The sequence below is a fragment of the Anticarsia gemmatalis genome, chromosome 27, assembly GCF_050436995.1.
Source record: "Anticarsia gemmatalis isolate Benzon Research Colony breed Stoneville strain chromosome 27, ilAntGemm2 primary, whole genome shotgun sequence".
NCBI lineage: Eukaryota > Metazoa > Arthropoda > Insecta > Lepidoptera > Erebidae > Anticarsia > Anticarsia gemmatalis.
Window position 1 is genome coordinate 2,751,950 of NC_134771.1, and position 26,906 is coordinate 2,778,855.

General features: G+C 37.0%; 2 protein-coding genes across 2 annotated transcripts; one reads left to right on the forward strand and one right to left on the reverse strand.

Moving 5' to 3' along the window:
• The first annotated feature begins 1,310 nt into the window (after positions 1 to 1,310).
• LOC142984593 (U-scoloptoxin(01)-Cw1a-like) lies at positions 1,311 to 3,884 on the forward strand. Its single transcript, XM_076132331.1, has 4 exons — positions 1,311 to 1,451; positions 2,309 to 2,472; positions 3,277 to 3,357; positions 3,801 to 3,884. Exons 1-4 carry the CDS (start codon positions 1,421 to 1,423, stop codon positions 3,852 to 3,854), a joined length of 330 nt encoding a protein of 109 aa, XP_075988446.1. The 5' UTR covers positions 1,311 to 1,420; the 3' UTR covers positions 3,855 to 3,884.
• Positions 3,885 to 4,083: 199 nt separating this feature from the next.
• On the reverse strand, positions 4,084 to 26,772 carry Cht2 (Chitinase 2). The gene is made up of 9 exons (XM_076132236.1): positions 26,549 to 26,772; positions 11,132 to 11,296; positions 9,653 to 9,848; positions 8,784 to 8,880; positions 8,094 to 8,309; positions 7,384 to 7,578; positions 6,690 to 6,823; positions 5,981 to 6,153; positions 4,084 to 5,447 (listed from the first exon to the last, which is right to left on the reverse strand). The coding sequence occupies exons 1-9, from the start codon at positions 26,607 to 26,609 to the stop codon at positions 5,164 to 5,166; spliced, it is 1,521 nt and encodes a 506-aa protein (XP_075988351.1). The 5' UTR covers positions 26,610 to 26,772; the 3' UTR covers positions 4,084 to 5,163.
• Positions 26,773 to 26,906: the final 134 nt, after the last annotated feature.

A 26,906-nucleotide genomic window follows, 5' to 3' on the forward strand; every position in this document is an offset into this window, starting at 1 on the left:
TTTGGTCGTAGCGTGATGATATATAGCCTATGTCCTTTCTCGGGTATCAAAGTATCTCCATACCAAATTTCATGCAAATTGGTTCAGTAGTTTAGGCGTGATTGAGTAGCAGACAGATAGACAGACAGACAGACAGAGTTACTTTCGCATTTATAATATTAGTATGGATTAATATATATATGTGGGGCAGAAAACCCGTTCCCAAAAACGGATGACCGCCCTTAGTATCAAAATAACATTATTTTTTATACAAAATGTCACTACATCGGTAGATTCAACAGTGACTTGCAGCCTGACATGATCTTCTAGTTATGGTCATTGCGTGTGCGACCTTACGTGTAACGCGATACACTTACCAGTAGATAGTAACGATATGGGTGATTGTATGTTAGATGTAGCCAAGAAGAAATAAAGAAAATGGCTGATAGACTTACTGATTGATTAAGGATCAGCTAGGATCATGATTTAGCAGAAAATTTCCTATAGTTCTTAATAATTCTTACACAGTACTGTACCAACCAGGCCATACTGGAAAGGGTTTCTTTTGGGAATGAAGAAGTTGAAGAAGAATGGGTTATTTCATCGGTTCGATAACTGACTTACATACATACATAATATCACGCCTTTTCCCATAGGTCCAATCAGAGACCAGATAACGCCACTTGGTATGATCACACATCCATCTTGTCACACGTGACCACCGGTTACGAGTACTACTTATTACTACACATTAATTACTCTCTCGTCAAAACTATAACGATTCTTTTAGATACTTAACTTAACTTTCATAAAAATATCGTGATGAGCGCCAGCGTTACCTGAGAGATCTTTAATACAGTTCATGCAACAATGCTATGCTCAAATCTATACTAATATTATAAAGCTGAAGAGTTTGTTTGTTTGATTGTTTGTTTGTTTGTTTGTTTGTTTGAACGCGCTAATCTCAGGAACTACTGGTCCGATTTGAAAAATTCTTTCAGTGTTAGATAGTCCATTTATCGAGGAAGGTTATAGGCTATATATCATCACGCTACTACCAATAAGAGCAGAGTACGGGTGAAAAATGTTACAAAAACGGGGACAATTTTGACCTATTCTCTCTTATGTGACGCAAGCGAAGTTGCGCGGGTCAGCTAGTTAATAATGAAATCAAAATCCTTGATATCCAGCGAGTGACAAAACCTAGCAGTTGAATTTGTCGGCACTGGCTGGTCAAATTCATTATAGTTTTAAATTGTTACTTACTGCATAATCTCGTCCACGGATCAATAACTATAACATAGTAAATTCAAATAGGATTACAAGTAATGATTTAGTTGAGTGATCCGCGCGCCAGCCGCCGGCCAACGACCTGCCGCGTGTTAGTTTAATTTATTATTTTATTTTATTTTAGTTTGATTATTTTTGTTTTTGTTGCAATATGTTGAAAGTACTTGCTGTTGTTTGTTTGGGTATGTATTTAAATTTTATTTATGTGTTCCACTGCCTTCAGATTATATTAAATATTTAAGTAATTCATTCATCTAGGATTGCCAATAATCCCTAAAAAAACAATTCGGAAAAAAGTATATTAACAAACTCAATAATGTTAAAATTCTAATTATTTGTTTCGTTTTCATTTTAAATATGAATTAAAAAAGCAATAAAAATAGTCCGTAAAAATGGGTCAAATTCATCATTTTAAATGGGGTGATTTTTATCACATTTCTTAATAATAAATTTAATAATTTATTGGTTTAAGTAATTTCTCATATTCAAAATGTATTATGTATAATATTTTAATTTTTCAGAACTTTCATCCGTCGGGTCGTAGATTCGATTGCTTTACAGATTAGTGTTTAAACAACTTCATCTTTGTTTTGGGACTCCGACCATTGTGTACCTACCCGTTGTTTAAAAATATAAATATTTAAAAATATAAATATTAAGATTCAAGACTAGTTCTTAGTATAGCCCCATAGCCAGTTACGTTCACCGATCGGTAAACGATCTGTGGGTTAATCAACCCTTGGCGCGGTCATTCCATAGATGGGTGACCGCATAGTGTTATTTGAAAGTCGGTCCCGGCAGTTGTCTACTAAGATAACAGTCGTTAAGACATGTCAAAGGCCTCTCGGGCGGCTTGAACAACTTTGACACTAGTGTGTGCGTAAAATTTACACAAAAATATGCCAGTTATAGTTAAAGCTAGTTCTAATCTAAATTCGAAAAACCCAAAAACACTATGCTTGATCAGTGAACCAAATTTGTGACTCATATCTAGAAATATATTCAATTGCCTAATAATAGTAACATCCTTACGTTTCAGCTGTGACGGTAGTAGTCAGTCAGCACCCATTCGACTACTACCACATCCTTCACCTGCCCCACTCTCCCCCCCTACACCCGGTGTTCTCCGAGGCGCCGAGGACACAGTTCTCTTGTGAGAACAGACAAAGAGGGTACTATGCTGATGTTGATAGTGGATGTCAGGTAATTACTTTAATCATTAAGCTACATTTAAAATGTTTTTTTTTCGTCACTACTAGGACTTTTGAAAGGAAATCCTTGATTGTTGGCAGCTCCTCGCATGATCAATTATTGTATCAACCACATTGTAAATCTTTTGGCGATTGAAAAGTGTCCGTGTGTTTCTTGCTAGCTCTTCTTATAAGGATCTACATAGTGGTAGATTCAGTCATTGTAACGACTACCATAATATTATATCTAAGTGTCAATATTTGACCTAAATGATTTGATGTTGATTTTAACACTGGTTGCTAATTAGGGTAAGAAGTGATTAAAAATCATCTATACTTACTAATACTTACTAATATTATAAAGCTGAAGAGTTTGTTTGTTTGTTTGAACGCGCTAATCTCGGGAACTACAAGTCCGATTTGAAAAATTCTTTCAGTGTTAGATAGCCCATTTATCGAAGCAGGCTATAGGCTATATATATCATCACGCTACGACCAATAAGAGCAGATGACCAGTGAAGAATGTTGCAAAAACGGGGAATATTATGATTCTGTTATGTGACGCAAGCGAAGTTGCGTTTTACGACGCGGGTTAGCTAGTTAAAAATATAATCGATATTTACTATAGGGTTGCTAAACATAAGTTAATACCGGTCTACTTTGACCAATATGATCATAATATCTACAATAAATTCTAACCATTAAACTCAAATTAAACAACGGAATTCCTAACTTTTAGAATTTTGCGTAAACCAGAAAGGTTATCTTCTGGGCAGAATGTTAATAATATTAAGTTGTTTTTCTACTTCTTTTCCAGGCGTATCATTTCTGCTGGCGTCAGCATCTAGTAAGCACGGATCTGTGCGCTAATGGAACACTCTTCAATGAACAATTCCAGGTTAGTATACTTACTTATTTATTCACAGCCTCTTTGGCACAGTTAGTTCGATTCCCTTACGAAACAATTATTTGCGATCCATTAATAATTGCTTCGTGTCTGGTTGTATTTTTGTGTCCGATGTTTGTTTGTTTGTTAAAGCCCTCGCGACACAAGAGACAGCGAGTTAATTTAATGCATTAATGTCCTACTAAGAGTTTGTTTGTTTGAACGTGCTAATCTCAGGAACTACTGGTCCGCTTTGAAAAATTATTTCAGTGTTAGATAGCCCATTTATCGAGGAAGGCTATGGGCTATATATCATCACGCTACAACCAATAGGGGCAGAGTACCAGTAAAAAATGTTACAAAAACGGGGAAAATTATGACCCATTCTCTTTTATGTGACGCAAGCGAAGTTGCGCAGGTCAGCTAGTTTTAAAATATTCATTGTTCTTTTTCAGGTCTGTGATCATTTCTACAACGTGCGATGTGGATCTCCTTATGAAGATTTGTAAATAAATTATATTATTTACTTATTTATTACATTTGCGTGTTTTATTAAATCGATATACTAAACTACGTCGTAATATAAAAATTGGAAGCCTAATCCAAAGCAGTTAGTTTTATTAAATTATTTGAGCCTAACTAACTTTGGTAAAATATAGTCAACATAATGTTATATATACGTTTATAAAAAGATGAACAATGGAAACATTAAAAAGGAATAAAAGCAAAGGTTTTTTCTCAAAATATATTATAAAAAACTTACAAAATATACAAAAATATTATATAAGTAATTGAGTATTGAAACAATCTTTGATGAAACAGTCGCACAGCGATACATTTTTGGAATTTTACAGTTCAAATATACAAAAAATATTATATTCTTCACTCAGAGTAATCAAGAGAAACCTATTGCATAGGCATGTATAGATTAATACATATAATTTCGAAAACTATACGAGAACTCGCGAATTTTTTTTTAAAGATTTTGATTAAAATTCGCTCGAATGATTAGCGCTTGAGCTAAATTGTTCGTTTCAATCCAGCTTTCTCTCGCTAGAATGAAAATCAAGCCTTGCATTAAAAAGGCGAGTCTTTATGATCTGCTCAAAATTCGAGCGAGAAATTTTTAATTTGTGACAATGAGTTTTGGTTTATTTGAGAACATACATATTTTTACTCTATAGTCTCACAAAGTAGTAGAGAGCCTTGGCATATAAATAAAGTACTTGAAGGCTACTGTCAGCTGTAAAAGTCTACGAGTTGTTCTAAATTATGAATTTGGTTTACCTCTACCAGCCGCAAAGCTTGCTTACAAGGCTCTATATTAAGTTGTTGGACTATACTGTTTCGAAAATACTTATAATTATAAAAAAATCTCACATTTTAACACACTACACAAAAACATATCACATACAAGAATAATCCAGAAATAATTATGTAAAGTATAGTTACAGAAAAAGAATTTCAAAATTATAGAACTGAAAATATAATTTTTAAATACGGAAACTATGAAAATGTTGGCATTTCTCGTTGAAAAATAATGCTACTATAAAAGTACTGTACTATACGATTAAGTTTTTGGTGAAAGCGACAATTATCGAAATTTTCTTAAAAACACGATTTTTAAACGGAATCTTGAACACAAAATTTGACTCAGATTTTTTGTTAAGCGAAAAATGTAAGGTACATATTGATATTAGTATATTTCTTTTTTTACAAAGAAGAATCTTACACCAAATTCGTTTTCATCCACACTGTACAATTAGGGTTGCCATTTCCTTTTTTTGTCAACCAACAGCAACCCAAAAAGGAACTATTTTAAAACCTGAAAAAAGCACAAACACACACAAGCAGACACACAACACTGACGCTTATTCTATCACTACCACTACCACTATCTCTGTCCTTGTCTGGCGTGACTTCGTTCTCTCTCGCCACCTTCGCCATAGCATCTTCTATCCTTTTCTCTTCAACGGCTAAGGAAATAGCATCGTTGATTGCTTGCATGAGTGCGTAGTTGGAGTACTTTGGTTGGGGCAGCCTGAGATGTAGGTGACTGTCTTTCAACACGTATAAAGGTCCTTTCAAGGGCGTTTGGTTGACTGAAACAAAAAGGAAATAGTTTAGAAAAGTCGTTTGGTTAGTTGTCAACCTAGTGACAAAGCAGTTCAAGTTTTTAGACCTTTGACTGACTTGAACGAGTGTTAATGTAATTGACAACAACGGGGACGAAGTATGGAGGCAATTGGTGCTAATTATGTTAAGCAATGTCAAAGGTATTTCTAGCAGCTTGAAACTTAGGCAGTTATGTGTATTCATTACTGTCCCACTATAACTAGACAAAGGTCTCCTCCCAAATCCAGGAAGGTGTAAGGCCTTGAGTCCACCACGCCTTCAAGAAATGCATCAATCAAATTTTTATCACGAGGCTTTCCTTCACCATTGAAAGAAATTATAATTAATTCTCATACACACATAACTCAGGTTCGAATCGTTTAATCCTTACGTTGGAGATGCATGCTTAGACCACTCGGCTATCATTGTCTACCACTAACCTCAATATAATCACTATACCATGGAATTAAATAAACAAATACATTACTATAACATAAAAATAAAAAATGAAAAAACTTACTATCAACAAGGTTCAAAGTTTCCAACGCCTTCTTTAGCAGCGGGTCTCTCTCGAGACTCTGGTAGCGCTGCACGAAGTCTATGTACGAGTCGGTCTCATTGCAGTTGCCTTTGAAGTCGTCCGTGTCTATGCTCCACACCATCAGACCGCCCAGGCCTTTGTCTATTGCCATTCTGAGGAAAAAAATAAGTAAATTTTAACAATAAACAGAGAAATAGAAGAAATCGAGAACTTTCACCATTTTTGAAAACGGTTAAAAAAGAAAATGCTAAAAAAAATAATCCCTGATTTTGTGCTTTAGCCTTGTCGCTTGCAGGTGTTGGTCTATTTTTTCGTATGTGGATTCAAACCCCTTGACCGGTATTCACTAATATGGATAGTGTTGGCGTTACCTGGGGGGCTATCACGTATCTCAGAAGACAACTATTTGAAAGCAACTGCGCTGTACATTTTTTTCTCCCTAAGATCGTAGTGATTGACATGTCACTTCAAAGCGGCAATCTATTGAATAGTGACTATCAATTTGACGTAAACTAGCTATCAACTGTGATACGTGATAAGCCCACTGAAATTTTAACGAGGACAATATCTCAAGATGGTCGGTGGATGGAAATGTTATTCATACACAACAATACTTTCCTAGTCCTAATAGGATTTTAACAAATACCGCAAAATGGAAACAGAAGAATAACCACATTAAAATACTTACTTAACTTTGGCAGCGATAGACCTGCCGTTGTCATAAGTGATGACTCTCTCTCCGTCCCGGAGGTATGGAGTGGCGGACTGTTCGTGCCAGTGGTATACCCATGGTGAGGACTTGTTGCTGGTCTCCATGCAGATCTGGAGGTCAGGTTAAGAGGTTATAGCTGGCTTTTATAATGAAAGAAGAAGATACTTAATAAGTTTATATTGAGACCGCCTCTGTGGCGCTGGCTGGTAGTGTATTGTGTGGATCTAGGGTCTGGTTTAGGTTAGGGTTCGATTTCTAGATCGGCACTATTGGTTTTTTTTTTTAAGACAACTCCCTCACTAAGAATTCCTCTGGTGTCGCGGGGACTCATACAAACAATGGTCACAAAGTACAACCAGACCCGAAACAATTATTTGTGGATGGCACAAATAATGGTTCCGTGTGGGAATCGAACCCACGACCTCCTGACGCAATGGACCTGGCTTAATCACTGAGTTACGGAGGCAGTCCTAAAAGTAGCCAAAGTTGGTTAACTAGCCGGTAAATGGGAATAGACTATTACATGGGACTAACATTGTCATTTTAGAAACGTGGGTGTATTTCATACACCTCTGCCTACGTCTTCTACGGCGTAGTATTATGAATATGTATGCAGTCTTTTCTTGCGAAGTAAAAAAGTCACTCATAGTTTGCCAAAAATGACACTTACTTCATTATAGCCCATGAAACCAGCTTCCCCAGTGAAAGGTCCTTTGAATCCAGTTTCTTTGACAGGCGTGGAGCCGAACTCCAGCACCCTGGTGTCAGGGTTGGTGAGGAGGAACGTCCTCCCGTACATCGGTAGACCGAGCACCAACTTGTAGGGGGAGACGCCGTGGGATAACATGTATTCTACTGTGTATTCCTGTAAAGAAGAATTTCGTTAGAAGATTGGAAGGTATGAAAAGCAGTTTATAACTAATCGGGAAATAACGACTACCTATTTTGGCTGTCTTGGTAACTGGTAACGTGATAAAATATCATGGGAAATGGATGGGGGGAGTTCTTTTTTTTAATTCATCCCCTTATCTTGATCCATCCCGATACACTCGTGCATCCTGGGAAACTCATGAGCTATTAATTCCGATATATGACTCAAAGCAAAAAACATTCTTAAGGCACAATAATTATACTCCTAAACAAGAAATGAAAAAGTTCGTGGCCAAGTAACAACAGTCGCTGTCTAATAATCTGAAAATTCTGACAATAAATGTTACCGAGGAGTATAACTCAGGTAACTGATTCGTTGATGATCGCTAGGCTGTCGCTCCATGTAAAATACTGATATTCAGCTGCATCTGGTGACACTGAAAACCGATCCCAACATAGTTGAAAGAAAGGCTAGACTGAATTTGACCTCAAAAATAAATCTTAACTTACCACACTCAAAACATCTTCAGCATCAACCCCTCTCAAAGGAGCATTGGCGCCGACCACGCGGTCCCACGTGCCGTGGTAATCGTAGCACATCATATGAATCAGGTCTAAATAGCGACTCAGCTTGGCGAGGTCGTAGGCCGTGTCCATGGTCGTCTTGCCTGCTCCCAGGGCCGCTGTGAGGATGTAGCCATGAGGCTCGAAGGCTTCTGATAGCTCCTGGAAGAAGGAAATTAAGATGATTAGCGGTCGTTTGTAAGCTCTATCTTTCCACAGATACTTACTAAAGATATGCTTCATATATTATAGAAGGATGAACTGTAAATATATATTTTGTTACTAATTAGATTAGTGGTAAACCTAGTGTCAAAGTAGCCCGCCCGAAAGGTTTTTGATTTGACATATTAACGACTGTTATCAAGAGCTTAGAAACGCTCAGTTTAGATACTACTACGGTCACTCAATGGAATGACCGCGCCAACAGTTGCTTAACCCACAGATCGTCCAACGCAACTGGTTATGAGCGCCTTACCCTCACTCATAAAAAAGCGACAAGAGACATACGTAAGCTTACTTTGCCAGAGCAATCAATCTTGGGTTTTCTGATACCCAAACTAAATTACTTCTGATAATGTAATATTCGACCAAATTTTACTTAATACTTAGAGGTCACGAACAGTTTGTTTTCTATACCTTGACTAGTTGAACGAAGTTCTCTCTGTCATAAGGCTTGCCGTCTCTCTTTGTAGGGTATTCCCAATCCAAATCAAGACCGTCGAATTTGTAGTTCCTGAAAGAAAAGAAAATTCAGTTGTAGATAGAAATTTTTAGGTTGTATTTTCTGTGTCGATATTGTTGAGTGTTCAAATTCTAATATTCACCTTCCAATGCAAGTGGTCGAGGATTCGAACCCAAGGCACGTCAATTATATTTCGAAATCATGTGTGTATCAGAAATAACTAACATTGGTTCTAACAGCGAAGGAAATCATCGCGATAAAACCTTGCATGTCTATAAACTCTTTAAAACTGTTCTGGAAGAGATACAAAGCCGTCAGCCCGCACTTCGCCAGCTTAGAGAAGAAAGCCTCACTCCTCCATCATATTGAGAGGAAACCCAGAAATGGCAGGCAAATGGATTCAGTTTTAACACCAGTCTGTATCCAGAAAAAGACTTAAGACAGTAATAGATTTATTAATTGGTTACTCGCGGTCGGTAGTATATGCGGCTGCCGTGCGAGAGGTCTCGGGTTCGGATCCTGGGTCGGGCCAAAAAGTCTTTTCTGAGATTTTCTGTTAAGAATTTCTTAGAGATTGCCCGGAGTTGGGAAGTTGAGGTCGAAGACCTCCGTGCCTCGGAGAGCACGTAAAGCCGTCGGTCCTCTCACTGGTCGTGTCGGTTATCCGTCCCACCGGGTTATGAGAGTGAAGGAATAAAGAGTGTACCTGTGTATTGTGCACACACTTGGACACTATAAACAAAGTCCTGCACAGGATGGCCAGTTTCAATGAAACTGACCGCCGTAGCCGTATATCGACAAGGAGGACATTATTATAACTTACGCCAACATCAACAGCACGCTCTTGATAAAAGCAGCCCTGCTCTCCGGCTTGGACGCCATGTTAGAGTATTTAGGGGACCCCTCATTCCAGCCTCCAATGGCTAACGTGACCTTTAGGTGAGGGTACTTCTGTTTAAGACCCACTAGCCGCTTGTAACCGGCTTTGCCGTAGTCTACTTCGAGATCTTGCCATGGATCTGTGGAAAGAAAAAAATAAAAATAAAAATCTTAGTAATGATTTGCTTGCCATTTTCCCATAGTGAAAGACGAAAGGCGTGATATTATGTATGTGTGTATGATTTGACTGCCTTTGTGATCGGTGCTGTAGTGTATACGACCGCTGATCGAGAAGTCTTGGATTTGATTTCCATGTTGGGCATTTTTTTTCTAATTTCTGTTAGAATGGTAAGCCGGAGTTTGGTAACGTGCTCGGCACATGGTAATAGGCTAACCCTCTATTACATGGGACCTGACGCTAAAAACGGTGCAACTTGAGTATATTTCATACAAATGTTAACACTTTTAGGTAAATTTTATAATACATAAAACAAAGTCCCATTTTGCTAAGCTCGCACTTGACCAAAATGACCAATCGGGATTTAAGTTCTTCCTTATATCCGAAGCCCAGTATGGATACAACTTAAATATAAAAGGAAACAGTTTTAGTGCATGAATATATAGTATTCTCAAAAATGCAAATTTATACAAAATTCCTTTTAAATTTAGTAAACCTGAATCACGTCTACAATATTTGTAAAGTAGACCGTCACTAAACACTAACATGCGTCTGACTCATGCAAGTGCATGTAATCGCATGCTATTTAGAAAGTTACTACGATAATGTTACATCATTTATTTATAATTGATTCCATTTTGTATGTAATTGGTAATAAGGTAAGCTTGAGAGTTCTTTAAAACTGTTCTTGAAGTGATGTAAAGTCTCCAACTTGCATTTGGTCGGCGAGGTGGACTTAAGGTATGAGTCGTCCCTTGTTCTGGGCGTAGACTCTTGCCCAGTAAGGGAATAGTAACGGGTTAAATTTATTTTAAAATGTAAGTTATCATTAATAGTATATAAAGGGACTTTCCTGATCTAAAAAATTACAATGTGCTAACTTTGTATTACTTTTGTACCACGTAGGTGTGGTGCGCGATTTCCTACTAGGTGGGACGATATAAATTATGATGATCCCAAACAATATGTTTGCTTATTACTATTTATACTTTTACTATTAGGTACTAATAGCATCGTAATTCTTTAAAGGCATTTCCCGAAAATTTCAATTTAAGAATTTAACGCTTTAAACATTTGTGGATTGCCCAATTTTTTTGTTCTTGGTGGGATTCGAACCCACGTCCTTCCGATGAAATAGTACTACCATGGCGTCCACATCATCCTCTGTGCTATGGAAGCTAACATCAAAAATCCACTTTGACATATTTAAGCGCCATATTTTGAATACTTTTCAGAGATCCTTACCTAAACTCTTAATAGTATTAGTAGTCTCATTGAGTCCAGCGAAGGAGTACACGAGGTGGGTGCACAGCGCTGGCTCCAGGTCTTCAAGGCTGAATTTACCAGGGTCTGGCCGGTATACCGCCCATGTGGCTATGTAGCATACCACTTTTTTACCGTGCTTCGGACCTGGAACAAAAAAGGGATTTTTAGTTAATAAGCCACGAATAAAGACATCCAACCATAACTAGGTACTTCCTGTGATTTAAATCCTTGAAAAGATTTTTCAGATTAATTCTGCTAATCAAATTATTTTTAAAATCATGTTGTATGAGGGCCCTCTTAATTATTTATTTTATTCTGTTATCTATTGACAGTTATAGAGGCAATACAAGTACATAATCTGTGAAAATTTCAACAGTCATCACGGTTCATGAGATACACTCTAGTGACAGACAGACAGCGAAGTCTCAGTAATAGGGTTCCGTTTTTACCCATAAGGTACAAAACTGTAGAAAGGAAGGAGAAAAACGAAAAAAATGCCAATTCTGTAGCTCGATTCTCTACTACTATCGACTACCGACAACCGAACTGTCATCGAGAAATTTTGTATGAAAATCTGATCAGCGCCTCGAACGGATGTCGTAGGAAACATTTTGGCAGTACATTCTAAATGTCAAAATTTCGATAGCTAGCCGGTTGTCGGTAGTCGATAGTAGTAGAGAATCGAGGCACTGTATAACTCCTATTTATTAAAACTATAGATTTTTGTGTTTGTACTTTGTGTCCATCGTTTGTATGTTTGTAAAAGTCCCCGCGACGCAAGAGCAAATTTCAGTGCGGGAGTTGTAAAAATAATATTGATAAATATTTGTGTATTTTCTTAATTAAAACTAGCGAGATTCTAGCCAATTTTAAATCAGTTTACTCTACTCCAACCACATTCACACATATTGTGTTAAATAGACCAACACAACCGACAATTTGTTTAAATAAAGAAGTTTACAAAGGACACGTTGAAGGTGAACCAGTGTTATTTTACTCATTATAAAAAACTATATTGAGGTTTTTGCATATTTAAGTATATTTCGATTAAATCAGGTTTGATTTAAACAATACGCTAAGATTTCTATTATGTATTAATAAAATACGAGCATTACGTGTTTGATATATTTATTGACAGAGAATGCCAAATCGTTATATGATTAATATATGGCATCTACCATAGAGTAGAAGGAGTTTAGGTGGAGTTTAGGTTCACCACATTTCTCCCCTCCTAACCTCTTAGCTGTTCTGAATATAAGATGCAGCCAACACCTGGTTGAGGTGTCGGCGCCAGACATCGCCGTTGTCGGTGCGGATCTCGTAATGAAGTCGGCCTAGACGTCTTGTGATAGTACCAAACTGCCAACGGTGCGAAGCACTCGTGTAGTCACGGGCCTGTACACGTTCGCCGACTTCCAACTGTCTGACCTTGATCTCTTGATGTTTTGATGTAGTTTCCTTATGGGTGTTTAGAAACATGCAGTGTAATGCTGTTCGAACTTCTCTTCCAAACATCAACTGATAAGGTGTCTGACCATTCAAGTTTGGTGTCCGTCTGAGGCGAGTTTTTACCATAACAAGTTTCTCTTGAAGATTACCCCTTTCTCCCTCTAAGCTTCGTAAGATTCTCTTGACTGTTTGTACGTATCGTTCAGCTTGTCCATTGGTTGCAGGGTGGTATGGAGCAGAGGTTTTGTGCGAAATCATACAGTCTTTTAGAAATTTTTCGAACTCTCCCGATACGAATTGTCGGCCATTGTCTGAGACAAGGAGTAGAGGTGTTCCATAGGTGCAAAATAGTTCTTTCAATTTTTGGATGCACCAAGAGCTTGTCGTTGATTTAGTAGGTATAATCTCTGTCCATTTCGAAAATGCGTCTACAACTATTAAAAGATAGTATCCGTAAACAGGTCCGGCAAAATCAATATGAAGCCTTTGCCAGGGGCCCTTTGGGTGTTCCCAGTGGTGTAGTGGTGCTTTCTCTGGTTCATTTTGTTGTAATCTACATGTTCTACAGGACTTAACTTTTGTTTCGATATCATTGTCAATTCCTTTCCAGTATACAAAACTGCGGGCCAGTAGCTTCATTTTCACAATGCCCGGGTGACCGAGGTGTAGTTCGTCCAGCACTCGTTCGCGTAATGTTTTTGGGATTAAGACTCGCGTTCCTCTTAGTATACATCCATCTTGTAAAGTAAATTCATTATCATTGTAACCGAGCGTTTTAAGTGATCGGCCAGTTTGTAATGCGAGTACTAATGGTGTATAATCGGAATCAATACTTGTCTCTTTCGCTATGATATTTGGGTTGACATCAATGGTATGTATTTGTTGAAGTTGAAAGCTGTAATTCTGGTCCATTTTGTTTGCCTTTGTGTTTTCTACTGGGAACCTGGATAGGTAATCTGCATTTGAGTTGTTAGGCGAAGTTCTGTATTCAATGTTGTAGTCAAATCCAGATAAGAAATGAGCGTAGTGGAATAATCGCATTGTACTCATTGCTGGTAACGTTTGATGTGGGTGGAAAATTATTGTCAGTGGTTTATGGTCTGTCACTAGGATAAATTTTCTACCGTAACAATAATAAAAGAACTTCTTCAATCCCCAGTATATGGCAGTAGCTTCTTTGTCAATTTGGCTGTACTTCTTCTCGCTATCCGATAGTGTTCTGGAAGCGAATGCTATCGGTCTTTCTGATCCATCTGGGAGTCTATGTGACAGTACTGCTCCGATTCCCAGTGGAGATGCGTCTGTTGCAAGAACCAAGGGCCTCTTGGGATCAAAATGTATAAGTACTCTTTCGCTTAGAATTTCTTTTTTAATGTGTACAAAGCTCTGTTCGCATTCTGTAGACCATCGAAAACTAGATTCTTTCTTGAGTAAGTTGTTCAGTGGATTCGTGATCGATGATAGGTTGGGTATAAATTTGTTGTAAAAATTTGCCATTCCAAGAAATGTCCTCAATTCTGCGGTGTTGACTGGGCGTTCTGTTTTAATTATTGCGTTAATCTTTTCTCTGTTTTTGTGTAGACCTTCTTTGTCGATAGTGTGTCCCAAATAGTCGATGCTTGTTTTGAAAAAGTGGCACTTATTTTTGTTTACTCGTAGGTTACTTTCTTTTAGTTTGTCTAACACGAGCTTAAGTCTCTGTAGTAATTGTTCTTTGTTGATGCCTTGAATGATGATGTCATCAAAGAAACATTTTACACCTTCGAGATCTTGAAGGAGTTTATCCATAAATTTCTGCCAAAGGCTCGGCGCGACCTTAACGCCGAACATTAGGCGGTTCACCTTAAAAGTGCCTCGATGCGTACTTAGTGTTTGTAGCATTGCGCTTTCTTCATCCATTGTCATGTTGAGATATGCCTGGGTGATGTCGAGTGTACAGAATAGTTTACCTCCGTTCATCTCTGCAAATATATCTTCTATCATAGGTATTGGATATTGTTCATCTTGTATGACTTTATTTAGTGTAACTTTATAATCAGCGCACAATCGGATACTCCCATTCGGTTTGACAACTGGTACCACTGGAGTACCCCAATCAGAGTGGTCGACTTTCGTGATGACACCCTGTTTGCATAGTCGCTCGATCTCTTCATCCACTTTGGTTTTTAAAGCGTACGGTATTCTACGTGGTTTGATAAAAATTGGTCTTGTGTTTTCTTGTAGATTTAGGTGTCCTCTGTAATTGGGTATTTCGCCTAAGTCGGATCGAAATACTGATGTCTTGTAAAGTTCCAAAAGCTGGTCTAATTCTAGATTTTCTGATTGCTGTAAAGTTTTTATATCTGCTAAATTTAGAGTTTCGAGTTCTTTCATCCAACTCCGGCCAAAAACGGGGTCAACGTTGTTGTTGATGAGGTATAATTTACCGTGGAATTCTTTTCCTTGGCATCTGCATTGAACGTATGCAACACCTGCAGGTTCGATTACTTCGCCGGTATATGTTTTGAGTTTTATATTAGTTTTAAAGATTCTTTTGCCGATTTTCAATTTTCTGTAGTCTCGTAATGACATAGAAGTAAGTGTGGCTCCAGTGTCAAATTCCATTTTTATCTTAGCATGTTCAATGTGTACCGTTATCATGTATTTTTCGGATGTTTCACCAGATATAACATTAATATCATTCCATTCATCATCATCGCTTATCGCTGAGTCGTTTAATTGATTTATATCCGGTGTAGTCTTACTGGGCTTCGCATCTGAGCGCCGTTGTAGACCAGACGTTTTTTAAAGTTATTGAACGTTTCTGATTCATGTAAAGGATTAAATTGAATTTTTGGTATAATCTTATGGTATTGGTATATTCTATGTTGGTCTTCCTGTCGCTGACCTTGAATAATGGTTTTTTTTGTTAAAAGTTTTGATACTAAAATAGTGTGAAGTTCTTCGAATTCGTAGCCGTAATTTTGTTCGTGTAAATACGCTGTTTCATCGTTATCATCTATGGTTTTGTTTTCTATCTTCTCTTGTAACTCTCGCAGTGCTGTTATGGTGTCCTTCAAGGCTGCGGAGCGAGCGGTGATGTCCTCGTCAGACATCGTCGCCCTCTGCTCGATGTAGGTATCGAGTCTGGTGAGCATCCCACGTAGGGTGCTCCGTTTTTTACGTAGCTTTTCCATTTAGGTTCAGTTTTTCCTCGTCGCCAATATTATGTATTAATAAAATACGAGCATTACGTGTTTGATATATTTATTGACAGAGAATGCCAAATCGTTATATGATTAATATATGGCATCTACCATAGAGTAGAAGGAGTTTAGGTGGAGTTTAGGTTCACCACAATTTCTATATTAGAAATCACACTTTTTTTCTATAAAATTAGTTGAAAACCCTCTTGGTACGATCCTTAGAAACTTCCCTTGCCTCATTCACATCCATTATTATGTCTTTCTGGGGACAATAGATATAGGTTGCTTTTATAAGATAAAGTTACTTTGACATAAAAGAAACCTGGCATTTATATTGATTTTATTCTGAGTATTTATCGACATAGAGCCAGGTAATAAACAGACAGCCAGGGTAATCTCAGTAATAGGTTACCGTTTTTGGGTACGGAACCCTCATAATTGGATCCCGACTCTTTGAGTACGGAACCTCAAAAATAACATGACAGTTATCTTGATCGTTCACGGCCACCGCTTGGTACGTCCAAAAACAAAAAATACATTAAGAGAGGAACAATTAGATGCACCAAATAGCAACTATTTCAACTTGACATCGTTTACAAGCGGCACTAAACAACGGTACCCGTCATCAAAGGCACTCAATTGACATTCATGTCTCCTAGACTATACTTTGTTATGCAGGCCCGTATCTATGTTATAAATCACTATAATTTGTATGGTAAGTAGTGTGGGTCTTGCACTAAGACTAGATATCAAAAAAATCCATTGCGAATTAATATATAGAGTAGGGAAGCTGTTTGCTGTAAGAAGTTGATCCGTGTTTCGGCAGGCATGTTAGATTGTGGTTCCCGGTTGTCATTTTCAAAGATCTTTGACAGTCTTTACCAGTAGTCAGAAGTTTAAAAGTCTAGCAACCAGTCTTACTGAGGGGTATCGTGTTATAGCACAGGCAACTGGGTTGTGGATGTCAGATAGGCAGTCGCTCCATCCGACTTCAATATAGTTGGAAGAAAAGCTAGGCTGATAGCGTCTTCACTCATACGCTATATTATGTGTAGGTACAAAATTATATGAAAATCCGTTTCATAGTTATTGCGTGAAAGATTAATAAACATACATAAATCTATTCTCACAAACTTTGGCATTTATGTAGAATTAGTAAGATAGTAGGATTTCGAGCAAATTAATACAACCGGACACGCATTTTAACTCTTCTGCAACATTTTTTGTACAAACACACACATTTTTTTGACCCATTTGTCGACCCTTAACTTAAAACGAGCCATCAAACAGGTTTTGGACAATAACCAAGTACCCTTCTTTGATATAACCTTGAAATCCCCCTAATATTGACACAAAGGATACTGGCCGCCATGACACTTTTAATATGCAATTTGGAAACATGTCTGGCTGATTGTAATTCAATGATACAAGCCGTTTGTTGGCGTTTCGCATGTTGAGAACTTGAGAGACTGTTTCCCGTTTCGATATTTGCGTATAAAGGAGTTTGCAATTCTATAGCTTATTTCAGACATTTGGGACTTACTATTTGCGAAAATGTAGCGTATGTTGAATTCTGGGTCTTTAATTGTCATTTTGCGAAATTTCGCTAAAATCCGTTAATAAGTTTACCAATGAAAACATAACAGTCACTAAATTCTCCAAAATGTTGTCTAAATCAGCAAAAATTGTTCGTTTACTAGCTTCGGCTCACTACTTTCTCCACGTGAAAAAAGATATCCTAATTAGTACAGGTTATAAACTATGTATCTATTAACCCTTCATCAAAATCCGTTCAGTAGTTTTGGCGTAATGGTATAACTAACATACTTACAAACATTCGTATTTATAATATTATCAGGATTTTGCATAGAATACGTTAGATCAAAGGGTTTGGTATTTATATTATTCATTCACATATGTATATTTGGAAACTAAAATTACGATAATACGATTACCATAACACAGTTTCATCATGACTTGTATATAGAGCGATGTTTATAAGATTCTAATATTAGATATTTCATGGCCAAAGAGAATTTTCTTCAAGAAATACAGGGCTTTTCGAGGAGATGGAGTTGTTCTTGTACACAATTTTAGAGATTCCTTATTTTGTTTTGAATATGATTGCTATACCTACTCTGAAGGTATAGCAAGCCATAGCCCATAGCCGGTTGCGCTCACCGGTCGGTAAACGATCTGTGAGTTAAGCAACCCCTGGCGCGGTCATTCCATAGATGGGTGACCGCATAGTGGTATTTGAGCTGGGCGTTTCCGTGCTTCGGAGGGCACGTAAAAAGTCGGGCCCGGCTGTTGTCATTAAGATTACAGTCGTTAAGCCACGTCAAAGACCTCTCGGGCGGCTTGAACAACTTTGACACTAGGTTTACCACTTGACTAACCATACGATAAGAAAAAGAAGGTGGTACCTCCCACGCAAGTTGTCAATGATTCGAAGTTTCGAACAGCAATGATTTTTCCAAGTTATGTGTATTAAAAATAATTATCACTTGTTCCAACGGTCAAGACAAACATCGTGATGCAACCTTGCATGCCTGAGAGTTCTTTAGACCAGTTCTTAAAGGTATGCAGAGTCCCCTACCAGCAGTTGGCCAGCGTGGTGGACGCAAGACTTTCTCCCTCGTTTGGGAGGAGACTCTCGCCCAGCAGTGGGAAGGTAACGTGTTTAAAAAAGACACCGGTGACATACATCAGTCGAGCTTTGTATATACATATGCCATATTCTATATTTAATGTGGCAATGCACAGGGACGCTGACTTGCGTGTCAGATTGTTCTATGCAATACGCAAGCGAAGTACACGACTGATTTAGTGTAGAAGGATAGAAAGACGGCCTCCGTGGCGCAATTGTTAACGTGGCCACTTCGCCAGTGCATCGAGAGGTCGTGGATTGGATTCCTTCACGGAACAAATATTTTTACGATCCACAAATAGTTGTTTTGGGTCAAGTTGTACTTTGTGTCCGTTGTTTGTATGTTTGTAAACAGTCCCCGCGACACAAGAGCAATTCTTAGTGCGGGTGTTGTCTTTTTTTTAAAGAATGATGCCTTAGCGTACCCGTTAGTTCTTCAGATGGCTAATCAAAAAGAGTAAATCGTCACATTGTAGTTCCATTGCACATTTAGTTCAACGAACGGTGAGGGGCAGCCAGTCAGAAAGTGTCATCGACCGTGAAACAAAGAACATTATCATTAACTGTATTGTAAACGATCGAAACGGTTTTTTGTTTTGAGTTTTGATGCAAAATTTTGGACTAACAGAGGCACAGTATAAAATAAAATTATAGAAAAGATAGAGGCAGAAATTGTTATATTTGAACTAATATTATAACTGCGATCATTTATATATCTGTTATATTTTTACTGCTATAATGCTGATTTGTTTTGAATATAATATTTGCTTACCTGACCATGACCTGGGATTGATCTGGGTTTAAAATACTTTTTAACGTCTAAAACGAGACGAGAGAGAATCTTTTCAAGACAAGTCTTATTTAACTTAATTTGATTTTTAAAAAGACAACTCCCGCACTAATAGTTGCTCTTTTGTCGCGAGCACTTTAACAAACATACAAACAAAGACACAAAACAACAATTTGTGGATCGCACAAAAATTGTTCCGTGTAGGAATCGAACCCACGACACCCCGGCGCAATGGTAGCGTCGTGGTGACCTTAACTACTGCGCCACAGTAGTCAAAAGTTATGGTATTTAATGAGTAATAATGTAATTACATAATTATTTATTTACCAAGTAATTTGACATAGATTCCTTGTGGTTACGCGTAAAGAACCGAATGCGGTTTCAAATATTTTAATGAGGAAATATATTACAAATAAATGGTTTAACTATGTTGTTTAATTAATAATTTTATTATGGTGTAATTAGCGAATATTAATGAATATAAAATAACGTATATTAACTACATCTTTAGATATAAAACTCCAAGGTGACTGACTGACTGATGGACAACGCACAGCCTAAAATACTGAGCGTAGAAACTTGAAATTTGTGATGAAAATTCCCAAAAGAGGGTGAAATTCCACGCGAGACAAGCTGCAGGCGGAGAACTAGTCTCAGATATAAAATTAAAGTTTCTGCCTAACCCTATGGGAAGGGCTTGATATTATGTATGTATAGATATAAATAAATTAATAATAAGAATAATAGATTAATTAGTACCTAACAGGTTTGTCATTACGGAAGTGACTAACAAACGGGATTTATAATTTGTCCTAATATACTGACTCATGAATGGTATAAAGAAAAAAATTATATTGCTTTTGTCGTTTTAGACTAGTGATCACTTGGTTGTCGAAATTCGAGCGTCATTAAATCTTTTATAACATGTTAAAAACTTATGATTGAAAAAATACTAATTAGGATTTTTGGTAACGCTAGAAATACTCTATATACTTTTAAGAATTTTTACATATATGTAAATACATAGCTTGTAGCCTGGGAATCTAGTTAAAAGAACATATTTTTTATTCCGATTTCATCTCCCTTTCTTCTTCTCTTTGAAAAAGACGCGGGCCGAAGGAAATAACAAGACAATCGTCTTTCAGTTAATACCTATATTTAATATCTATCAGAAAATGTACTGGTATATCGATGAAACTGAAAAGCATATTGAAAAAGGATATTTATTATTCAAACTCTTTAAATTTGAAGGATGCATGTATTTAGAAGGAAAATCGTGGGTAAACCCTACCTAAGAAGTTTTTTGTACTCATATTAACACTATCGAGTTTATAATTCACCTTTGAGGAAAAACATTTAAAATATTTTGACATCTTCCTCGTATGTTATGTTCTGACTGGTCAATGACCAAGTCATTTTGGGAGTATTTTTATAACATTGCGCGCGTGAAATTTCACCCCATTCGGAGTGAAATTTCCAAAAACCCTCTCTTAGTGCTCCTCTAAACTTCCTAGGGACTCTTCATACTAAATTTGAACTTTCTACGCTCAGTAGTTTTGGCTATGCGTTGTCCATCAGTCAGTAACGGAAGAGTTTTATATAAAAAGATTAGTTTAAATATTTCCGTGTTTTAGTTGTATTTATTGTGACCATTAAATTAAGGTCAATTTTGGTTGCGTGAGTTGTTGAAATTATCATGGTTGTAAGTGTGTGATTGACCGTGAAAAACGTACAGCTACGATCGACAAAGTGAAGCAGTGAGGTTTAGGACAAGACCGGGATGGGCGGCCGTTGGCATAAAAAGTATACCTTCAAGTGTGTTACTCTGAAGCCCGGTGGGACAGATAATTGACACGACCAGTGAGAGGTCAGGCGCAGGCCCGACGGCGACACGTGCTCTCCGAAGCACGGAGGTCTACAATCTCAACTTCCTTACTCCGGGTAATCTCTGAGGAATGCTTAACAGAAAATCTCAGAAGACTTTTTGGACCGACCCAAGATTAGAGACCAAAATCTCTTGGCAGTAGCCTCCACTACCGCGTCACAGAGGCAGTCTTCTAGTTAGTTACTACTATTACCTTCGGTTTCTGAGTACATTTAGCGGTAGTTTATCTTTTCAATAGTGTCAAAACTCATATAAAAAAACGCTATTGAGTAAATAAACTACCGTGGGGGTGGGGTAAACCGGGGGTATGTAACTTTTTGTAACTTTTTTTTTCGTCAGGAAAATGCAAAACTGCATTTCCCGCTTCAGGGAGGAAGCGGGGGTCTGGCGGGTTCTCCCACCGGCTAGGCGTTCCGACTAAAAACCTGACGGTGTTCCTTCAACAGTCACCATAAAATGACCAGGACGCGGTACCTCCAATTGGATACTCCGCGTCCCTACTACTATAACTAAATAGTAAACCAGTCCCTGTGTTGAGCCTAGTCATAGAGCGCTATATGACTCAAACACCCGAGTCATCGATATAATATCTGCCTATAAAATCACCATATAACCTGTTTTTAATAATAGCTTGTAACTTAGCGGCAGAAACAGGGTAATTATGAATACTGGTTGTCATAGTGGTTGCGAATTGTACTATATCATTAACAATTATATGGTAAATATACCGTAATATTTAATGTTAATTGTTTCTATAGCACGGTATTGTATCCGGCTGCTGATCGTGAAGTCTCCGGTTCGAACCTCGAGTAAAACAAAGTGATTTTTTCTAATTTATATTAGAATATTTCTGGCGCGGTTGTTATCATATATCGGAGTGCTGATCGTGAGGTACCGGGTTTGATCTCCAGGTCGGGCAAAGTACTGCCTTTTCTATTTTTTTCAGAAAATATTTTTTAAATTTCTAGTGAATCCCTTGCGTGGGTAGGAGTCTTCTGCCGGGAAAAGGAAGGGTCAGACCTTAAAAACTGCCTTTGTGATCTGATATTCTCCCGGTATACGCGCAAGCTGATCACGAGGGCTTGAGTTCGATTCTCGGGTTGAACACAGTACCTACTGAAATTTTTCAATTTGTGGGGGAACGTTTTGTTGATATAACCTTCAGGTATAAAAGTCATGATATAATAATATGTATGTGTTATGAACATAATATGTTATGCACAAACTTTATGCAAAAATCTAACTCATAATATTATAATCGAATCCACGACACGTTCAGTGTAAGCGAACGAGGCAATAACCTATAACCACTGCACTATTGCGCGTTGCATGTATTTAGAAAACGGTATTCTGAGTAAAAAGCTTTCTCTTTGAAACAAGGCGAGCTAATTGTGGCATAGAAACATGAAGTTTTGATCTTTATGAATAAATAGCTGACCCGCGCATCTTCGCTTGCATCACATAAGAGAGAATGGGTCATAATTTTCCCCGTTTTTGTAACATTTTTTACCGGTACTCTGCTCCTATTAGTCGTAGCGTGATGATATATAGCCTATAGGCTTCCTCGATAAATGGGCTATCTAACACTAAAATAATTTTTCAAATCGGACCCGTAGTTCATGAGATTAGCGTGTTCAAACAAACAAACAAACTCTTCAGCTTTATAATATTAGTATGCATTAATCGTATTTTACATACAAGCAAAGTTAAGGGAAATAGTTATTTACGAGTTATTTTTAAGTTATTTAGTTATTTACGACTAGATGGTCGGGAAATATGTCATAGGCTTACCTAATTTAACCCTTTAGCCAACTTAAATAAATGAGGAGCGTCTCAATTTTATACATTTTGTTCGATTACAGTATTTTTTTCACTGTTTACTCCAAATATAAAATCAATCAATATTATATTTATTTTCTCTTTACAATAGGTGCTTAGGTCTAGATCTTACAATAGAGAACTTGTCCTAAAATTAGTATAATAATATATAATCTACATCCAACCAAAGCGATCCTAATTCAATGTGACAAAAGCCATAATAGGCTGTAAAATGCATTGACCGAGTCACCTTATGACTCACTATAAAATAAAACAAAACCGCCATTTAAAAAATAAAGCGGGAATGTGTCATCTGTTATTCGTTCCTTTTTCAAACAGTCAGACCACAGACAATGCGATGTTTTTAAATGACGTTGCGGGAATGGTGAGTCATAGACTCTAGGCTGTACTTTCTAGTCTCGAGAGTAGTGCTAAAGTCTTAGGTCTTTGACTTTTAAATGCACTTGCAATTGTAGTATAAAATTGCAGGCAAAAATGGGGTCAGCGATATTAAACAATACCTTCTACCTATAAATTCGTCCGCGTGGGAAGATATCCCGGGATAAAAGTATCCTATGTGTTTATTCAAGTTATAAACTATCTGTGTACCAAATTTCATCAAAATCTGCTCAGTAGTTTCGACGTTATTGAGTAACAAACATCTACACAAACTTTCGGATTTAAAAATAGTAGGTTTCTATTACATAATTTGTTTCACACTTGAGTGGAAAGATTTTGTTTGTTTTTGTTATGTCTATGATTTGCATGTTTGTTAAATTCTTTTAAACTTTTAGACGATATTTGATTCTTTTGTGAATGGGGAATTCTTGGTATTACTTGTAATTTCATCTGAAATCAAAGATTTCTCTGTAAATTGTAGCCTGAAATTAATTACAGTTTCTATACATTTTTTATCTTTGTTTAGTATCTTAGTTTTTCTTTATTTTATTGATACACAACCCCTCCACAACCCAGTTCCTTATGTTATAACACGATACCCCTCGGCAAGATTGGCTGTCAGACTTTCAACCTTATCTTAACTATTAAAGATCTACAAAATTTAACTTCTATATCTATACTAATATTATAAAGCTGAAGAGTTTGTTTGTTTGTTTCTTGTTCGTTTGTTTGAACGCGCTTATCTCAGGAACTACTGGTCCGATTTGAAAAATTATTTCACTGTTAAATAGTCCCTTTATCGAGGAAGGCTATAGGCTATAAAACATCACGCTACGGCCATTAAGAGCAGAATACCAGTAAAAATGACACAAAAACGGGGAAAATTTTGACCAATTCTCATATGTGACGCAAGTGATGTTGCACGGGTCAGATAGTGGGGAATAATTTGCCAGGTCAGCTACTAATAAGCAATTTTCCAGTTCACCAGCTATTGAAGTTACAAAGTGAATCCCCACGGTACAATTACAAGCAAAACAATAGCTATTTCACACAAGATTCTCGTTTGAGACACAACTGTGCCGTACTTTCTCTCCGCATTGTAGCACACGGTACAGGTCAATGCTACCTAGCGTTTACTTAGATTTATCGGATAGTCTTTGTTCAAACAAGGAAAGAGCTTAAAATTTAACATCATGGGCCAAAATAGCGGGTGAGTCCCTGAGTACCCCGATCCCTGAGGCCCCCGTCGCGGAGTACCCCGATTTATTTTTATTTTTAAAAACTACTAGCTGACCCGCGCAACTTCGCTTGCGTCACATAAGAGAGAATGGGTCAAAATTTTCCCGGTTTTATAACTTTTTTTTTTTGGAACTCTGCTCCTATTGGTTGCAGCGTGATGATATATATAACCTTCTTGCCCATAGCCTTCCTCGGTAAATGGGCTATCTAACACTGAAAGAATTTTTCAAATCGGACCAGTAGTTTCTGAGATCAGCGCGTTCAAACAAACAAACAAACTCTTCAGCTTTATAATATTAGTATAGATATTAAGTAAAAATGAATCACCAAATTATATGCACGCGCATTACTTTCGAATAATTAACTAAATTGGATAATTATTTTTTTAATACGTTTGAAACTCTTGTGTGGGATCGATGGGATCAATATTCCTACAGATAGAATTGTACTTTACCTGGACAAAGTTGGGCCAGTTCGCTTACCCCCGGTTTCTGAAGTACATTTAGCGGTAGTTTATCTATTCAATAGCGTTTACACTTATGTAAGAAACGCTATCAAATAGATAAACTACCGCTAAATGTACTCAGAAATCAGGCATTAGTCATATATAAAAGAATTTGATGACATTAATATTCTTAACAACCTATAATATTATTATTTATTATACAAACCACGTTCCAAGCAATTGAAAGTGTGTGACCATTGTCACAATATTTGGTTATGTTAAGGTCGAAACAATGAAATAGGTTAAGTTACCTTATTAAGGTTTAGCCTTGGATGGGTGAGCGACATTGCACATTGTTTTTTTTTTGCAATTATTCGTGGTAGTAATAGAAAAGCTTAAATGATGCCAAAATCATTTTTTTTTAAGTTTTAATACTAATTAAAAATGTGGAAGTTTGAGAGGATGAATGTATGTTTATTACTCTTTTACTCAAAAACTATTAAACGGATTTTATGAAATTTGGTTCATAGATAGTTTACAACCTGTACTAACATAGGATACTTTTTACTTGATAAAAGGTCAGGTGCGTAGTACTCGTAACGAATGGTTCTGTATGACAACATGTATGGATGTGAATGAAGCAAGGGAAGTTTGTAAGGATCGTACCTAGTGGTAATATTTGGTCTCTACAGATCCCTATGGGAAAAATGAAAATTGTTGAAATAGAAAACATTTTTATACAGCCGAAGCTCGTTAGCTTGCAGTTAGCTCAGAACTGGTAGTTCGAAGCTTGTTTTATAATATAAAATAACAGCCTTAATAGTTAAGTTGGTAAAGTATCTGACTGCGGACTATCGAATCAAAAGTTTGATGTCCGTGTAAAGCATGCGTTAAATGGAGTATTTCTGTTTTTAAAGTAGCTAATTCACTCAAGGTAAAAAACAATGGCGAACCCGGAAATCGAACTCACAACCTCAAGATCAGATTTCAGCAGTAAAGTCAACAAACATCTACTTTTACGTGTTATTATGAGAAATAACTAAATAACATTGAATTCTACCTAACTTCGGATGAACAGGTAATAAAACTAAGTTTATGAGGATTTATATAATAATATGTACCTATGTATGTTTGTTACCCTTTGACGCAAAAACCACCCAACGGATATTTATGAAATTTAGTACTGATATATATTATACCCTAGACTAACACATAAGATACTTTTTACTACGGGAAATCTTTCATAACGGACGAATCCGCGAGCAGAAGCTAGTAAGCTATATAACTATAGTTCTCTGAGTAGAGCAAGAGAAATCCAACAAAGTTGTAAGCTTTGCTAAATAGGGTAACGTGTCATCTACTCACAAAAAAAGCTGTTGCAACGACCATTTTAAAAGATTTAACTTAACAAAAGATTTCTTTAATAATTGTAGTCTTAATTCTGTGCAATAATAACAACAAAAAACGCGCGAACGAATAATTCACAATATGGCGACAAAAAACAAGTTTTTAAAAATAAAAACGCCTTTCTCTTACCGGCCAAGGTCTGAGCGTAAACCGCCACTAAACTTAGTAAAAACACACACAAAACCTTCATTTTTAATAATTATTTATTGTTTTTTTTACACTTAAAACATCGATATTCAAATGTTTATTTTATAGATTAAAAAAATATCACTGCTTTTTAATTTTTAAATTTCGAATACTGTCAGTAAAAGCGCGACGCATGCGCGCTCGCGAGTTCAAGTGACTGGTTTAAGTGTTGCTAGATATCGAAATGTAAGGTCCATTATTTTTACTATAATTGTACGCCATTATTTTGTACTTGGGAGATGACAAATCCACGATAAGCGGGACTAAAGACTCGTGTGGTTAATGGGGAATAACATAATTT